Genomic DNA, 18669 nt, shown 5'->3' on the forward strand with positions numbered 1-18669 from the left:
TAAATCTCCAGGCAGTGGTGAACCTGGCAGCACTTCTGTCCTTTTCAGAATTCCTTTTTCAGCCTGGAGTCGTGGCACAGATGCCTTAGGGACTTGAATGTTTAATTTTTCAAAATCCCACTGGGCTTCTTCAGCAAAGACTCCTAGAGAGGTTCTCAAATATTAATGGCGCTTTGGTGACACCCCGGCTTGATCTTTTCCTGTGGTTGCTGAGCTGTGTGAAATCGGGGGTCTTAGTTCTCCTGAGTCACACTCGCAGATGCCGCCGTGAGGCTGACCTGAGCCATTGTCTCATGGGGAGGAATTTCAATGAAGGATCGAACGGACGCTGCCATTGAGTGTGTGTTTAGACTCTGAAGTGAGGAGCAGAACCTGAAATGAGCGTGCATGTGTGTGTATGCATTATAAACAGTCTATCCATGCCCTCTGCACATGAAACTTAACCTGCGATCTCCCGTAATGCTCTAATGCGACCTTAAATTTTTGCCCAATCCTTTTGTGGTGTGTTACTTGAATACGTTTTCATGGTGTTGCTAACTATGCAAATGGTGCCTGTGCATGCGCAGATGCCATTTATATGCCAAAGCCGCCTGCGGGCTGCTGGGAACAGCCCTGCAGCCACATGTCGTGGCATTTAATACCGACAGAGCTGTGAAGGGGGGCTGCAGAGGGGCAGGTAAGACCTGCTTTCCTCCTTTTTAAAGCACCGTTCTCCACCCCCACCCCCAGATATGTGTGAAACGCTTTGTGCATATCCCGACTAGATGCTCTCCATTTTTTAAAAAATCCAATAAAAACACATAAAACAACACAAAATTTAAAATAATACAAAGTGCAATACAAAACATTTTTTAAACTTTTTATAAAAATCCAATTTTAGAAAGCCTGAGTGAACAGAAAGGTCTTCACTTGGTGTCTAAAAGAACAAAGTGACAGCACCAGGCAAGCCTCACTAGAGTGGCTATTCCATAGATGGGGTGCCACCGCTAAAAAGGCCCTGTCTCTAGTAGCCACCTGCCTCACCTCGTTTGGCAGGAGCACTCAGAGCAGGGCCTGCAAAGAAGATCTTAAGGACTGAGTCGGGGCAGTTCCTGCTTGCTACCACAAGTCCTGCGCGCGCTCTCCTCCCTGGGCTCTTTTTTGCTTCTGTGAAACAGACACTCAGGTGCCGCCATTTTCTTGGCCACCTTATGGAACTCCAATTGACAAGTTCTTTCCCCACAAAGTATTCAAACAGGGGTGGTCAACCTTTCACAGACCAAGAGTCGTGAAGCCAAAATACACAGTGCCAGAGCCGCACCCACACACCCAAATGTTTGGTATTGTTGTAGCCTCTATGTTCAGAGGCTAATGGTCTGACCCGGCCTTATCCAGCAAGGCTCTTCTTAGGTCCTCGGGGTCGGGAATAGCCACTAACTCCACCCTAGGAATATTGGAAGCTGCCTTATACCAGATCAGACCATTGGTCCATCTAGCCCAAGGCTGCTCAGCTTTGGTACTCCTGCAGATGTTGGCCTACAACTCCCTGGCTATTGGTCACTGTGGCTGGAGATTATGGGAGCTGTAGTTCAAAAACAGCAGGGGGCCCTAAGTTGGGCAGGCCCGGTCTACACTGACTAGCAACTGTGACTTTCCCAAGGTTTCAGACAGTCCGTCCCAGCCCCACCTGGACGTGTAGCCCCGGATTGAATTTGGGATCTTCTGCACGCTCTTCCCCTGAGCTCTGGCCCCATCCTCTAAGGGGAAGATCTTCCAGTGCTTCCACATGTACTCTACCAACCAAATCCAACCAGGGCAGACCCCACTTAGCAAAGTGGACACTCGGTGCTTGCTCCCACAAGACCAGCTCTCCCCTGTTCTCTCTCCCTGTTCAATCTGAGACTGTCCTCTCCTTTCCCCAAGTGCTTTGCTTGAAAAGGAGGTCAGGAAGAAGTTAAGCTTCACCCAGAATCAGGGGCATAAGTACCGTTGGGCAAGGGGGAGACAATTGTCTCCCAGCCCGCCTCCCCAAAAGGCCCCCCCAGAGGCAAGTCACAAGACCCTGACTCCCCAGCGCCCGACCCCGATTCCCCAGTGCCCGCTGCCGTATTCCTTCGCAGCGCGCGCTCTCCCTCCCCTCCTTTCCCCATCTCTCTTTTGCCTCAGCTCTCATTGGCTGGCGGGTGGACCCGTGACCGTGACGTGCCGGAGCCCTCCTCCGCACGCGGCAGAGTTCAGAAAGGTGCATCAGCTGGCCGGCGGGTGAGCAAGCCAGAGATCGCTGAGGAACACCCATGCCTGCCCAGTTTGTTGAGGCCACTGTGCTTTTCCCAGCTTCCCGCCTTGCTGGTCGTTTCTGGACTGCTTTATAGGCAGGGAGGGCGGCTGCTGTGTGTGTGTTTGTGCTAACTCACTGAGAGGAGAGACGAGGAGCCTGACCCTGACTCCTCAGGTTAGTCTATGACAGGGATTCCCCACGTGTGGGTCCCCAGATGGAATTGGACTTCAACTCCCATAATTCCCAACCAAAGGCCACTGGGGCTGGGGATTATGGGAGTTGAAGTCCAGTAACATCTGGGGACCCACACGTCGAGAAACCCTGGTCTATGAGACACTTGGTTGGTTGGAGCAAAACAAGGCTGATCCCGACGACGCAATCGATAGGGCTGGTAGCCTCGGGCTGCGATTGGCGAGAGAATTTCCTGAGGTTCCGATTGGCTCCAGTTAATTGGCGGGGTTGGGGGGGGAAATATTATGTTCATCAAACTTTTATTGGGCACTTAAGCGCAAGCCGTTTCTCTTTCTGTACACCCCCCCACCCTGCAACTCCCCTTTCTCCCCCCACCCCCCCATTGCCTGTCCTGCAAACAGAAGGGAGGAGGCTATTCCTTCGAGCTAGGGTGCTTTTTTAACGTGCGTGGTGCACCCCCTGACTTTTTCTCCCCCAGCACCCTCCTCCTCCCCTCGTAAGGGCGCCAGAGAATCTGAGGATCCTTGCCCAGCCCTTTTAGCCAGTGTAAGGAAGCCACCATCGTGTATAGTTTCCATTTACTTCAGTGGATACAGTCCTTCACACAGACCTGGTCTGTTTTCAGTAAGGAGTGCAAATCATTTAGCTGCTCAGCACTGTATGTAATAAAACACTCCAGGCATCTGGAGCTTTTTGGATCTGTCTCTTGCATGAAGCTGTGTTGGAAGTGCTGGATTATCTTTGTGCAGTTTGGAAATCAGCATGTTTTCCAGTGCAGTTGGAAACCTGTAACTACTCATGTATCCTCTGTTGGATCCTTTGTTATACTCCAGCTCTGTTGGTTGGTTTGTGGCTTGATAGAATGGTAAAGAGAGTGAGGGGGGCTGAACTTGAAAAAGTAAAGTTTGTAAGAAAAAACACAAGATGAGAGAGCTCTGAAAATGGAGCCAAGAACTGTTAGGATGGTGAATATGCAATGCCATACAGTCCTTTCCTCATAGGTAAATTCTAGCTTACACAGAGAAGTCAGATAACTTTTCAGTTCCCAACAGGTATATGTACTTCATAAAACTAAAGTGTGTGTCTGTGTGTGTGTGTGTGTGTGTGTGTGTGTGTGTGTTTTGCTCTTGCAAACAACTGTCTTAGTTCTCCTCTTTTCTTTGTAGCCAGTTTGGAACAATAACAGCGATAACAATTTGGAATAATATTTGTCTTTGCTGACTTTCAAACAAGTATGATCACAATAGTTGGGTCTGCTGTTCTGCTATTTACACCTTGTAACTGTAGTTGGGATATGTGCAATGATTAAAGTTCTTCATTGGTTCTGTTGTATTAGTTGGTTCTGCTGTTATTTACACCTTGTAACTAGTTGGGATAGTTAGCAGAGGCATCGGGCCAGGAGAAGGAGAGGAAGGCAGTGAGGGGCCCATTTTAAAATCTTGTCTACCGGCCCACTCCAACCTTGCTACACCCCTGCCCGGAATGCCACATCCACAAGACTTCAGTTTGGAAAGATTTGCTAGTAGGGCTGAATCAAAATACCCCCTTGCCTTTTACCGCGCCATTCATGAGTGGCAAAAGGTTATATTGGTGACTTCTCATGGCCAGGGGGCCCACTTCAAGCGTGGGGGCAAACCTGGCGTTGGGAACACAGTGCTCCTCCTAGCATCACCACACTGGCCAGTAGTCAGAGATGATGGGACTTGTAGTCTAGCAACAGTTGTGGAGCCCTGCTCCGACTGGTGATGAAGCCAACAATGCAGTACCGTATGAACCTGCCAGGGTCTTCCGCTCATCATCTCGGGCCCTGCTCACGGCCCCGCCACTAACAGAGATCCAGTTGGCGGAGACTACAGACAGGGCCTTTTCAGTTGTGGCCCCCTCGGCTTTGGACCGCCCTCCCTGAAGAGCTTCACCGTGCTCCCTCCCTCAGTGTTTTTAAAAACAACTAAAAACACATCTTTTAAAAAGAGACTGTTTAATGTTCCATCTTTGGTTATATCTGGTAGGTTCTTTAGTTTTTAATTTTTTGTCACTCTCAATTTTTAGCTTTTAAAATAACTTTTAATCTGAAACTTAATACTGATCGTGGTTTTTAGCCTGACTTGTAACTTGTTTACTTAATTTGGTTAATTTTATTACTTTTATTTTACATTGTATCAATTTTATTGTTGTGAGCTGCCCTGAGCAGTAGTGTACAAGATGGGTGGGGTATAAACATTTTAAATAAACAAACAAGAAACAGTAAGAGCCACACCATACTATAACACTAGCCATGCAGTAAAAAGTAAGCAACAACTTAGGAAACTGCCATATCCTGAGTCAGACCATTGGTCTATCTAGCTCAGTATTGTCGACACAGACTGGCAGCGGCTTCTCCAAGGTTGCCGGCAGGAATCTCTCTCAGCCCTATCTTGGAGATGCTGCCAGGGAGGGAACGTGGAACCTTCTGCATGCAAGCAGGCAGGTCCTGTCTCCAAAGCAGCCCCATTCCTTAAGGGGAATATCATACAGTGCACATACATGCAGTCTCCCATTCAGATTCAAACCAGGGCAGACCCTGCTTGGCAAAGGGGATGATCCATGCTTGCTACCACAAGACCCTCTCTCCTCCCATGATCTAGTGTAGTTCTATGATCAAAGATATTTTCAATCTAAGAGAAGACAAATCACTAACTGTTGGCAATCATATCTCTGAACCTAAATACGTAGCATAGGAAGAATGGCAAAGTCTATTGCGGGGAGAATGATGTAATCCGAAACAAACAAGTCCACACATCCACAACAGTGACCTCTGTTTTTATGTTGGCCTTTCTCAAGTGGAGAATGGGCTTCCAAAAAGTGACAACACTGATCCATTTGGGCAATACTCCAAAGCCCAATCTTCTGAGAGATATAAAACTCAATTCATATCTAGGTTTTAATCATTTTTCTATGAAAATGCCTTCCAAAATTTCCCCCCAATGTAAGGGTACCAATATGTACGGCCACCTCTACAATTTCTGGAAAATTCACTAAGAGAACCAAGTTCTTATAAGGTACAAAGCTGATGGCCACCATCCTTTCCCTAGTGAGGTGGAATTCTGAAAGGCATTCTGGGGGGGAAATGGCAGTGGCCATGAGAAGTATTCCCACCATCACGAAAGGCAAGCAGAAGGAGCAAAGCAATGCAAGAGGAGAACTTTCAGCCTAGCTCTTGAGCGACGAGAAACAGGCAAAATCCCGGCGAGGACCCCAGGATGTTAGAAGAAAAAGGCAGTTTCCAAGAATATATAATTGACCTTCAACTGCTTTCTGTCACGCAGGACATCGATATTAGCTCAGATTGCTGTTTAAAAGCCATCTCTGTGTGTATTTATTTCAATAATTTGCAGTGCTTTGTTTATCGGATATGAGTGGCATAATCCATCTCGTCACAGACAGGTGCTTCTATGATTAATGGAAGCTAATGGAATCTAAGCCTTCTGCATGATGATCATGTTCTATGAAGAGAATTCCAGGATGCGTCAAACTTAGAAATCTTACCATGAATGTTAATTCTTCTGCAGCAGGAGAGCATGTTCCTTCTCCTTTAGAGTTGGCGGTGATAATACTGTACTTAGAGACCTGCACAATCCAGAGATCTCTTTTGAATGCCAGATAATGAACTCCCAACTCAAAGGATCCAAAGGACATTTTTGGGGTTTTTTTTCCCTTCATGGACGCTTTGATTGCCTCCATGGGGATTGTGATGGGAGGTTTTCTACCAGACGTTTTGGGATGGTAATCCCACAGAGGAATGGAGTTTTTCTGTCCCGGGAGCATATAGCGACCGATCCAAACAGCTATACAGGCTCTGCTTTGTGGGGGAAAGAGATATGACACGATACTCTAAAGCAACCTGTACTCATGCTGCGGATTAGCGGATTAATGTAGTTATTTGCACATTCTGTAGCTGCTTGCCAGGAGAAGCAGTAAGGAGTTCTGGTCTCTTTCAAGATGCTGCCCACACCTTAAAGCTCACATGACTAACTTACCCCTCTCTCTCCTCTCTAGTTCCCAGCAGCTTGGTTGACCATGTTTGATGCAGTGCTTATTATCATCCTGATCCCTTTGAAAGACAAACTGGTTGACCCCTATCTGAAGAGGAACGGCCTTCTCCCGTCATCGCTGAAGAGAATCTCCGTAGGCATGTTCTTTGTGATGTGTTCTGCATTCGCTGCAGGTAAGGTGGGAAGAGAGTCCAGAGCAGGCCTGCTCAACTTAGCGCCCCCCCCCGGCCATCTGGTTTTGGACTACAGCTCCCATAATCCCCAGCCACAGTGGCCAATAGCCAGGTATTAGGGGAGTTGTAAGCCAACATCTACAGGAGGGCCGAAGTTGAGCAGGCCTGATCCAGAGAGACTTGGAACTGGCTGAACTGAGCATAGAGGGCTGTTGGGAACATGGGAGAGAGGATCCATAGGAAAATAGGCAGCTGCCATATACCGAGTCAGACCCTTGGTCCATCTAGCTGTAGTAGTGGCACTGTGGAAGAGGCGGCGAGGAGGCCTGGTGGTGTGATCCACTTTTACCCTCTGCACATAGAAACTTCTATTGTCTACCCAGACTGGCAGTGGCTTCTCCAAGGTTGCAGGCAGGAGTCTCTCTCAGCCTTATCTTGGAGATACCAGAGAGGGAACTTGGAACTATGCAAGCATGCAGGTTCTCTCCCCAGAGCGGCCCCATCCCTTGAAGGGAATATCTTACAGTGCTCACCTGTAGTCTCCCAATCAAGTGCAACCAGGGTGGACCCTGCTTAGCAAGGGGACAATTCATGCTCGCTACCACAAGACCAGCTCTCTTCTCTGATCCTGGGGAGAGGATCCTGAGGACCCCTAAACTTCTCTTTAAGAAGATCCTGGGGAGAGGATCCAGAGAGACCTTGGGACTGGCCGAATTGACCATAGAGGACTGTTGGGAACATCCCCAACGTTTCAAGGTTCCTGTGGGACCCAGAAGCTTGCAGGTCTTGTTCATAAACCCATTACTGACTCTGCGATTCTGTTGGTGGAATCCAGAGGCAGGACTCCCTTGGTTACATAGGAAGTGAGACCATTGGTTCATCTACCTCAGTACTGTCTACACTGATTATGCTGGTCTGTGACCGTAATAAAGATTGATTGACTGTCTACACTGACTGGCAGTGGTTCTCCAAGGTTATAGGCAGGAGTCTTTCCCAGCCCCACCTGGAGATGGCAGGGAGTGGACCTGGAACCTTCTGCATGTAAACAGGCAGATTCTCTTCCACTGAGCTGTGGGACCATCCTCTAAGGCAGTGGTTCTCAACGTGTGGGTCCCCAGATGTTGCTGAACTACAACTCCCAGCATCCCTAACCAAAGGCCAATGGGGCTAGGGATGCTGGAAGTTGTAGTTCAGCAACATCTGGGGACCCACACGTTGAGAACCACTGCTCTAAGGGGAATATTTTACAGTCCTCCCATGTGATTTCCCATCCAAATGCAAGCCAAGGCAGACCCTGCTTAGCAGAGAAGGCAATTCACGCTTGCTGCCAAAAAGCCAGCTCTCTTGTGGCCCCTCAGCTTCGGAGTGCTTTCCTGGAAGAGCTCCGCCATGCCCTCTTGGAATTGTTAAAGATGCATGAAGATGATGCATCTTCTTGAAGATGCGTCTTCTTAGAGACGTGTTTTCGTGTTATCTTCAGTCCGTGTTGGGTGGGTTTTCTTTTTAATTTTTTAACTTTTCAGATTGGTCTTAATTGGGTCCGGATTTTAGGTAAATGTTTAAATGTTCTATTTGTTTCATTGTCCTACTATACTTGTGGGCTGCCTCTTGCAGTATTGCACTGGAGGAATGGGAGAGGAGTATTTCAAATACATACAGTAGAAGGCTGACTGTAGTTGGTCTTACAGTAGCAAGCATGAATTTTCCCCTTGTTCTGCAGGGTCCACCTTGGTTTGCATTTGAATGAGAGACTACATGTGTGAGCACTGCCATAGCTCAGTGGCAGAGCATCTGCTTTAAATGCAGAAGGTCCCAGGTTCAATCCCTGGCAGCATCTCCAGGTAGGGCTGGGAGTGACTCCTTGGAGAAGCCGCTGCCAGTCAGTGTAGACCAGGGATTGGTAAACTTGGCCATCCAGGTGTTATCGTACTACAGCTCCCAGCATCCCCAGTCACAATTTCCTGTGGCTGGGGATGATGGAAGTTGTAGCTCAACAACAGCAGGTGAGCCAAGTTGACCCATCCCCGGTGTAGACCATACTGAGCTAGGTGGACTTGCTATAAGGCAGCTTCCAAAATCCCATTAAAAAAAAAAATCTGCACAACAACCCTGTGAGGTGGATTAGTCTGAGAGAGAACAACTGGACACCAAGATCATTTGCTAACAGCCGAGGAAGGACTTGCACCTGGGACTCTCTGATTGAAATCCACTGCAGTGATAACGGCATTGCAGACCCCTCTCTCTTTCCTCCCTTCCCCTGTGATTCTGCCGTCCCTCTGATGTTTTTAATGTCGCCGCGCACAACCTCTGGGCCGTAGCCTGGATGGTGGATCCTTGAGCCATCCGCTCTTGGAAATGATTTCCCCACGTGTGCCTCTCGACCATGTTTCACAGACTGCTCAAGTCTTCACCTGGCCTCACACCCCAGCGAATGTATTGATAAAGCATCACCTTGTTAAATAAATTAATCTTGGGGGCTTGTAATCTTCCCAATATATCAGTGAGAGGGATGTTTTATAGGGCTATTAAGGCATCTCTCGATGGAAAGAGGTAATTACCTTATTAGGGACAAGGTCATTTTGACGTGTGGGCCGGCCAAGTTCTTACTGCAAAGTCATTTGGACTTTAAATAAGGATATTTATTTGGGGCTTTTCTCTTTTTTAAAAAAGCCCTTGGTCCATTCAGATGTTATAGGCAGGGCTGTGGATTCGCTGTGCTGCAGCTACTGGCCAGATTCAGACGAAACACGAAACCGGAGGTCCTTTCACCTCCAGTTTCGTTAGCCGAACGTCCAGACCTGGGGAACGGGAGTCAAAAGGGAAAATGGACCTGCAGTTTCTCCCCGCAATCCCATTTGCTTCCTTTTGGTTTTACGCTGCCAAAATATGGTATACGGCAGCGTAACTTAATGAACCTTAATGAATGGAGTTAGGGGCAGGAGACTGTGGATCCATTTTTTCCTTTTAACTCTCGTTCCCTGGGTCCGGGCGTGTGACCGAGAAATGTCTGTGATCCAGGATTGCATTTAGCCATTGCCACAAACTGGAGTTGAGGGGGGAAGCCCCTCCCTCACTCTGGCTGCTATTGGCTGCGAAGGGTGTCAGGAAAGAAGGAAGCCCTCACAGCCCGCCCCCCCGCCTCTCTGCTGACTGCGGAGAGCGCCCCGCCCCACCGCCCCCCCCCCCCCCCCGGGCAGCTTTCTAGGTAACCTATGGAAGAGGGTACATTTGTGGGCTTCATCGGCCGACACGAACATTAGGAATTGTGGCAGTGGGGATCTTCAAGCACTGGAGTGAGATGTTTGTTTTGTTTCATTCATTTGGCATATTTGAATACCTCTGTGCGATTTAACATGGAGTCCTAGTTAACCGGCTTCTCAGTTAACAAAGGAACATAAGATAGTGCCTTCTGCTGAGTCTGTGACTCTGTCGAGACAGTGACTCTATGTCGAGTCTGGCCAGTGGTCCATCAGTATTGTCCACACTGACTGGCAGCGGCTTCTCCCAGGTTTCAGGCAGGAATCTCTCCCAGCCCTACTAGAGAAGCTGCCAGGGGTTGAACGTGGGGTCTTTTGCATGCTAAGCCGATGCTCTGCCACTGCTCTACGGCTCTTCGCCTGAGTAAGGCATCCTAGGTTTCCTTATAGAGTTCCTGCCTTATAGGGTTCCATCAAGCTCGGTATTTTCTGCATTGACTGGCAAGCGGCTCTCTGAAGTTCCAGGCAGGAGTCTTCCCCAGCCTGGCTGGTCTTGTGGCTGCAAGCAGGGATTGTCCCCTTTGCTAAGCAGGGTCCCGCCTGGTTTGCATTTGATTGGGAGACTGCATGTGAGCACTGTAAGATGCTTAGAAAGCTTTTAAAGACTTGGCTTTTTACCCAGACTTTTACATGATCATTTTCTACTGCGGCTTCTCTGTGTGTTTATTTGTTGTATTTGTTGTATTGTTTTTATGCCTGTTTTTATATGTTTTTATACTTTTAACGTTCTGTTTTTATTGTCTTTTTATTGTATGTTTTTAACTTTTGTAAACCGCCTTGGGGTTACCTTTTTAACGAAAGGCGGTATATAAATGCAAAAATAAATAAAAATAAAATAAAAAAGATATTCCCACCGAGGGGATGGGGCCGCTCTGGGACGAGTATCTGCCTGCTTGCATGCAGAAGGTTCCAAGTTCCCTCCCTGGCATCTCCAGCATAGCCTGCAACCTTGGAAAAGCCACCGCCCGTCTGGGTAGGCATCGCTGAGCTAGATGGACTAACCGTCTGACTTGGTAGAAGGCAGCTTCCTATTGCTCAGTGGTAGGGCATCTCCTTTGCATAGAGTAGGTCTCAGGTTCAGTCCCCAAGATCTCCAGGTAGGCTTGGGAAAGACTCCTAGCCTGAAACACTGGAGAGTCACTGCCAGTCTGTGGAGACAATCCCAAGCTAGATGGGCCAGTGGTCTGCCTTGGTCGAAGGCAACTTCCTATATCCGCCAACTGCAGGTGAGGATTGTGGGAGTTGGTGGAAGTCCCAAACCCTTCCTGTTGTGATTGGACTACAACTCCCATCATCCCCAACTACAGTTTATTGGGAGTTGTAGTCGTCTTAACAGCTGGAGAACCTCCGGTTGACTGCACCTGCATGAACAGCTAGCGAAGTTATAGAGGCGGTCAGACTGGCTAGTGGCATTGGTTGCCGCTTGGCAACTTCTTTCAGGTTGATTTCGGATGAGTCCCATGATGCATCACTTCCCATTGCACAATGCCGAGGGTGTGCCCGTGGCCTCTTAAGCCTCCTCCGCAGGGCGGGTGCCATCCCTGCTGCGATTTGGAGCCTCTATTAGAGAGTTTCGATTATTTTAAATATCTTATAAATTGTGTGAGAATGCGACTGATTGGATTTAACGAACGCCGCCTCTGCTTACTTTCGTGGCTGATATAGTAAATTCTTAACAGCCGTATTTAAAGTTACTCAGCTGGAAAATCAACTTCGCTTATAGACTTTTAAAACAATTACGGCAAACAAAATTTAATCACAAACTTTAAATAGCAAGGGAATGCCTTCAATCTTGCCTCCAAACTTGGCGCTCTTTGACAGTCTGACAGAGTGGATGAATCCTTGTTGTGTGAAATGATCGTCCTTCGCATTTACTTTATTTTTACATTTCTATCCCTCTCTTCCGCCAAGGAGACCAGAGCAGTGTACATGGTTATGTTTATCCTCACAACAACCCTGTGAGGTAGGTTAGGCATGACTGCGTGACTGGCCCAGAGTCACCCAGAGAGTTTCATGGCCAAATGGGGATTTGAACTCAGGTCTTCATGGTTCCTAGTCCAACACTCTAACCACTATGACATGCTGGTATATTGGTCCGAAATTTCATGGGGATGATGGGAGTTGTAGCCCATCAAAATCTGGGGACTCAGGTTTCGGAAACCCTCCAGTAGACGTGACACACAAGGAAAACAAGACAGTTTAGCGAAGACGAAAGCCAGCAGATGCAGAGTTGGGATACATCCACGTGATGAATGACCGAGGGAAGTTTCTACTGAGGCCATCCTAAGAGGAAGGAACTTTGCGGTCACTGAATGGCAAGATCCGAGCACACACATGCTCTCTCTCCCCTCCCTTCTGGCAGCTGCCAGATCGGGATGGCCACACCTGTTTGCAGGGGACTAGGAAACATGGGTGAGTCGCGCTTCTTCTTTTGCACGGCGGGCGTAACGTTCGAAAGGGGAATTGCCCCTTTCAGAGCTCTTGCTTAGCTGCACCGAAACAGGAAGTTCCGCTCCCTTGGGTTTCCTGTCCCTTAGCTGGCTTGTAAACGAAAGCGCTGCCTGGGGGAGTGTTGCCCATCTGGTGGCTACTTGGCTGCAATGCAGCGTTCTTCATTGTAAGGCCCATGGTGGACCCCATTCTGAGCCACTCCCTGACTGTTTGTTCATGCTGGTCATTGACCGAAATAAAGAGATTGATTGATTGATTGTGTTTTGTTAGCATTTGTATACCACTCAAAATTAACGTCTCTGAGTGGTTTGCAATGAAACAGCACAGCTTAAAAACCAAGTTAAAACATTAAAAACAGTGATAGATTCTATAAATCTAATTTAGGGCAGCTGAACTTTTTAAATTTTATTTTACATTTTATATCCCGCTCTTCCTCCAAGGAGCCCAGAGTTACATACTTGAGTTTCTCTTTCACAACAACCCTGTGAAGTAGGCTAGGCTGAGAGAGAAGTGACTGGCCCAGAGTCACCCAGCAAGTCTCATGGCTGAATGGGGATTTGAACTCGGGTCTCCCCGGTCCTAGTCCAGCACTCTAACCACTACACCACGCTGGCTGTCTTTGGCCCTCCTGCAGATGTTGGCCTACAATTCCTGCTCTTCCGAGCTCCTCATAGCACATAAGACCAGCAAACTTAGGGTTCCCTTCCCCGCACTGAGCAGCAAGGGTCTCCACCGTCTGTCATTGGCTTTGCTCAGGAGGAAGGGGTCTGCCGATTGTAATGAGAATGCCTTGTTATGAAATAATGCATGTTTGCATCCATAGCTCTGAGCTAATCCGTGCCGAATGAGGCACGGATTTGTGTAATTCTAGCAGCTGAAATGAGAATACAATGACTCCAAAATACATACAGTACTTCTGCATGTGGCTGTTAGGAAATGTAGTTTAAGCTCTGGTTGCTTAATTCAGGTAATCCTCTCATAATGCAAACAAATCCTCATTCTCTTTCTAATGTGAAGCAGTAATGGCCAGACTCTTTCAGATTGAACGTAGGAGGATATACTGAGTCAGACCATTGGTCTATCTAGCTCAGTACTGTCTTCACAGACTGGCAGTGGCTTCTCCAAGGTTGCAGGCAGGAATCTCTCCCAGCCCTATCTTAGAGATGCCAGGGAGGGAACTTGGAGCCTAGATGCTCTTCCCAGAGTGGCTCCATCCCCTGAGGGGAATATCTTCCAGTGCTCACACATCAAGTCTCCCATTCAGATGCAATCAGGGCAGACCCTGCTTAGCTATGGGGATAAGTCATGCTTGCTACCACAAGACCAGCTCTCCTCGCCTCTCTCTCTGCTGCCCCTCTATCTCGTCTCCAAGACATCCTTTGAAATCCGGGTGTTTTATCATATTTAGACTCCTCCCCCCCCGCCCCACCTTATTGCTCAGGGTGGTGAAGGTGCGTATAATTCTTGCACAGAGGTACCAGACTCTCACTCTGTATGTGATTATTTCACATTTGATCCAAATCACAGATTTAGCCGCTCGGATTTTTAAGTGCCATCAGTGTTAAACATTCTGACTATTAATGTTTGCATGAGCACATTTGGGTTGAAATGCCTCTTGCGGCATAAGAACATCGGCAGAGACCTGTTTGACGAGACCCATGAGCTGTCTTGTCCAGGGATATTTAACCTGGGGTCCAGGGGGGACTGTAGGAAATTAATTAAATAATTAAAGATAGTCATCCGTCCCCCAACCAGATTTCTTTATAATTTTTTTAAAAAGGTACCTATTTGATTATAAATCATGGAGAGCTGGTCTTGTGGTAGTAAGCACGCATTGTCCCCTTTGCTAAGCAGGGTCCACCCTGGTTGCATTTGAATGGGAGATGATGTGTGAGCACTGGAAGATACTCTCCTTAAGGGATGGAGCCACTCTAGGAAGGGCAGAAGGTTCCGGGTTCCCTCCCTGGCAGCATCTCCGAGATGGGTTGAGAGGTTCTTGCCTGCAGCCTTGGAGAAGCCACTTCCAGCCAGTGTAGACAATACTGAGCTAGATGGACCAATGGTCTGACTTGGTATAATGCAGATGTGCTTAACATTTTTTGTATCAAGAGACCCCTAAGATCCTCATGTGTTGCCCATGGACCACCATAGGTAAGATCCTCAGGTGTTATCCCCATGGGTAACACATGAGGATCTCGGGTGGGGGTGGGGTCTGTCAGTGCAGAGAAGGATCAGGATCCCTGGTTTAGTCCATCGGCTGATTTCCCGCAGTGGCCAACTGGATACCTCTGGGAAGCCCACAAGCCTAGGGAATAATAGTCCTTTGCTGTTGTTTTGTTCGTAGCATCTGGCATTCTCAGGCAGACTGCACCTGCACACAGAGGCTTCCTGTAGCTAGTCTAAGAACTAAAGTTCCATCTAGACCCACATCCGGTTTCCTGCAGGGCCCAACCAGGTGCCTTGCTGGGAAGCTCAGAAGCAGGACCTCTGGATAAGTAGCCAGGGTCTCTGAGCCTGAAGGCAGCATAGAGCCCTCAGTAACCAGCGTAGGCCCCTCCTCTGTGAACACCTCTAGTCTGTTCTCTTGGCCTAGCCTACCTCACCTCAGCTGGGTTGTTGTATGGAGAAAATGGTGTGGGAAAGGAGCCCAGAATGCCACTCTGCACTCCTTGGGGGAAGGGCGGGATAGAAATGCAGCGAACTAAATATGAAGATTGCAATTAATTTGGGTATTTTCTCTACCCCCTGCCCTCCCCCCAGGAATATTGGAAAGCTCTCGGCTGAAAATGGTGCATATCAAGACGATCAACCAGACGATTGGGACAGGCACGTATTATGCAGCGGATATGTCCATCTGGTGGCAGGTCCCTCAATACTTCCTGATTGGCTTGAGCGAAATATTTGCAAGCATTGCAGGTGAGTTTGGGAAGCTGAAGGTCTTTCCCGTTCGGTATTGTCCACACTGACTGGCAGCGGTGCTCCAAGGGTTCAGGCAGGAGTCTTTCCCCGCCCTCCCTGGAGACGCTGCCGGGCCTTGAACCTGGGACTTGCTCTGTGCAAAGCAGAATCGCTGCTGCTGAGCTGTGGCCCCATCCTAAACACTCCCACTCGAAGTCAAACTCTAACCACTACGTCACACTCTCGCTCCTGCCTACAAACCATGTCGCTATATTATAATCACCCCAAGAAGCTGTTGCCTACGGAGTCAGGCCCCTGGGCCTTCTGGCTCTGTACACGGGCTGGCAGCAGCTCTCCAAGGTTTTAGGCAGGAGTCTTTCCCAGCCCTACCTGGAGATGCTGCCTGAGATGGAACCAGGGACCGTCTGCCTACAGCCCTTTCTGTGGCATGGACCCGGGTCTGAGAAAGACCCCTCTGTCTGAGAATCTGGAGTAAACCATACCGGTCGAGCTGGACCCGTTTTCTGACTGCAAAGCAACGTCACATGTTGGGGAACGTGCTGCTGGAACCCACTCGCCAGCGTCCTTGAGGATCTCCGCAAAGAGTATCTCCTCTTTGATATAGTGTCCGAGAACAGAAGCTTCTATTGATTTTTTTTTCCTTTCCTCTTTTTGGTGGAATGTCGAAACAGGAGGAGTGAGTGTGGCCATAAAATCTCATTTTCTGGTCTGTTTCACACACATTCAAGGTTCATTAGCAAAAAATAACCCACAAAAGAAACCACCCTATCCTGAGCGGCGGGCTGCCGTTTCACACGCGGCTTGTTCTGTGTCGTGGTCTAATTAAATAGCGGTGCTGCTCGTTTTGAAATCCTCTGCCCCACTCCCCCGCCCACCATCCGTGCGTGTTTGGTTTTGTTCAGTTTTCGTCCCTTATACCCCTCGACGGATTTGGAAGGACGTGGCTGGGAGCCAGGATCAAAAGCACAGTGTTCTTTTTCTTTCAAGCCATCGATGCAATAAAAGACATACCGGTGGAAGACGGCACCCGGGATGAACCTACCTTTATACTAGGAGCATAGGAAGCTGCCATATACTGAGTCAGACCCTTGGTCTGTCTAGCTCAGTATTGTCTTCACAGACTGGCAGCGGCTTCTCCAAGGTTGCAGGCAGGAGTCTCTCTCAACCCCGTCTTGGAGATGCCGCCAGGAAGGGAACTTGGAGCCTAGATGCTCTTCCCAGAGCGGCTCCATCATCCCCCAAGCGGAATCTCTTACAGTGCTCACATGTGGTCTCCATTTCAAATGCAACCAGGGCAGACCCTGCTTAGCTTAAGGGGGCAAATCACGCTTTGCTACCACAAGGCCAGCTCTCCTCTGAATGGTCCTTCTAGGCCAGTATTGTGGTTGGGGGTCCCCTTGGAGGAGCTGAGCACGGCCAGCAGCCATAGGCAGGGATTGGCTCCCCCTGGAGGGGCTGGGCACAGCCGGCAGCCTGCGCACAGTCAGAGAGGACCGTTGTTCCAGCAACCGCTGGTGGCAACTGAGGCTGTGGGATAGGACTGGGACAGTCTCCATCTGCTGTTCCTCGGCTTCGCTCCTCCCAGCTGGCTGTGCTCCTGTGTCCTCCTCCTCCTCCTGAGAAGATTCCTCTGCTTTGTGAGGGGACCCCTCTTGACCAAGCCTGTGGGCTGCCAGCTGAGCCCTCCGGTTTGGCGTGAGTGGCAGCGTTCCTGGGAAACCGGCAGAGAGGAGGGCGGTTCCCCAGAGGGGGCTAGGGCAGGGGTCTCTGCAGCTCCCTCCTCCCATGATGCAGCCTCGCCTGGGGGCTCCCCAGGGCTTTGTGGGTTAGGGTCCAGGGGAGGAGAGGCTTCTGACTCTGACCCTCCGAGGAAGGCCTCCTCTCCAGGCCGGCAGGAGACCCTGACCGTGGTCTGCCTATTGGCGGAAGCGGCCCAGGCTTCGGGAAGCGGTCTTTCCCATCCGCTGGGGGAGACAGCTGGTCTTGCAGCAATGGGCAGGGATTGTCCCCTTGGCTAAGCAGGGTCTGCTCTGGTTTGCATTTGGGTGGGTGGCGACACGTGAGCTCTGTCTGGCGTAAGGTCTTCCCCTTGGGGGGGATGGGTCCGCTCAGTGGTGGAGCATCTGCTTTACATGTAGAAGGTCCTTGGGTTCGTTCCCTGGCAGCATTTCCAGGGCCGGGAGAGACTCCTGCCTGTAATCTCGGAGAGCTGCTGCCAGTCAGAGTAGTTGGTACTGAGTTGGATGGATGAATGGTCTGATTTGGTAGAAGACAGCTTTCCATATTGCTGTGTACCTACTAGTGTGGTGAAGTGGTTAGAGTGCCGGGCTAGGACTGGGGTGACCCAGGTTCAAATCCCCATTCAGCCATGAGACTTGCTGGGTGACTCTGGGCCAGTCACTTCTCTCTCAGCCTAACCTACTTCACAGGGTTGTTGTGAAAGAGAAACTGAAGTTTGTAGTACACTGCTCTGGGCTCCTTGGAGGAAGAGCGGGATATAAAATGTAAGTAGTAGTAGTAGTAGTAACAGAGGTGACAGGGACTGAACCTGGGGGTGTAAATCATGGTTTCCTTCAATGGGCTGTGGTCCCTCCCCATAATCTAGTCACTAAAATTGCCTTTCTTTAAGTACTTCTCCAAAATGACCCCCTCTTCCCCCCACCAATTCCACACACACACACACACACACACACACACACACACACACACACACACCGGCATTTCTAACCAATTTCTTCCCCATATAGCCATCTCTGTGTGTTGTTTAAAACCAGAGATGTGTAGTAGTAGTAGTAGTAGTAGTAGTAAAATTAATTGATTAATTAATTATTAATAATTACTTATTAATTAAGACAGGAAAAGGTCTTGGGCTAATCTGAATAAAAACGCCATTTTGGCCTCCCATGACATTCCCTAGATGTTTCACCTGGAGCTTTTTTCAGACTGCAACTTCACCGTGACTTTACTTTGGGAGGGTGTGCGTGTGTGTGTGCGTGTGTGTGTGTTCACATATTGGCCAGATTTACCCCAGAGTATGTAATATTTTGAGAGCACTTCCCACACAATTCAGGTTTCCCCCTCCCTTTTGGAACCTAGCCCAATTTCTGTCCGGGGTTAAAACAGCCTCTTTTTGCTTTGGAGTATCTGTTATGCCCCGAAGTCGCAGTAAAGCCTTGTGGTAAGGACTGCTGTCTGGAAAAGCCTCCTGGAGGGAAACCCGCACATCTGCTGCAGGGAATTGTTGGCGACTCAAAAAGTCAGTAATTAGTTTATTTCTCGTGAGTACCTCACTGTGGCCACTAGATGGCAGGGTCTGAGATCCTCTGCCGTGCCGAGGGGAAACGTCCAGGTGGAGCCGTTGTCCTGAGAAATTTCAGCCTCGGGAAGTC

At 49.0% G+C, this 18669-nt stretch overlaps 1 protein-coding gene and 1 non-coding gene across 3 annotated transcripts in view; both read left to right on the plus strand.

The window, feature by feature from the left end:
- SLC15A4 (solute carrier family 15 member 4) overlaps nucleotides 1–18669 on the plus strand; it is a 48522-nt gene that overhangs the window by 19769 nt on the left and 10084 nt on the right. For both annotated transcript variants that reach the window (XM_053279772.1, XM_053279771.1), the window contains exons 5-6: nucleotides 6485–6653; nucleotides 15122–15277. In XM_053279772.1, coding sequence (XP_053135747.1) covers nucleotides 6485–6653; nucleotides 15122–15277 — 325 coding nt within the window. The remainder of the gene's footprint in view (nucleotides 1–6484; nucleotides 6654–15121; nucleotides 15278–18669) is intronic.
- TRNAL-UAA (transfer RNA leucine (anticodon UAA)) lies at nucleotides 8422–8490 on the plus strand. Its single transcript has one exon. It is a non-coding gene; the product is annotated as a tRNA-Leu (tRNA).

Source organism: Hemicordylus capensis, chromosome 15 (genome assembly GCF_027244095.1).
Source record: "Hemicordylus capensis ecotype Gifberg chromosome 15, rHemCap1.1.pri, whole genome shotgun sequence".
Classification (NCBI taxonomy): Eukaryota; Metazoa; Chordata; class Lepidosauria; order Squamata; family Cordylidae; genus Hemicordylus; species Hemicordylus capensis.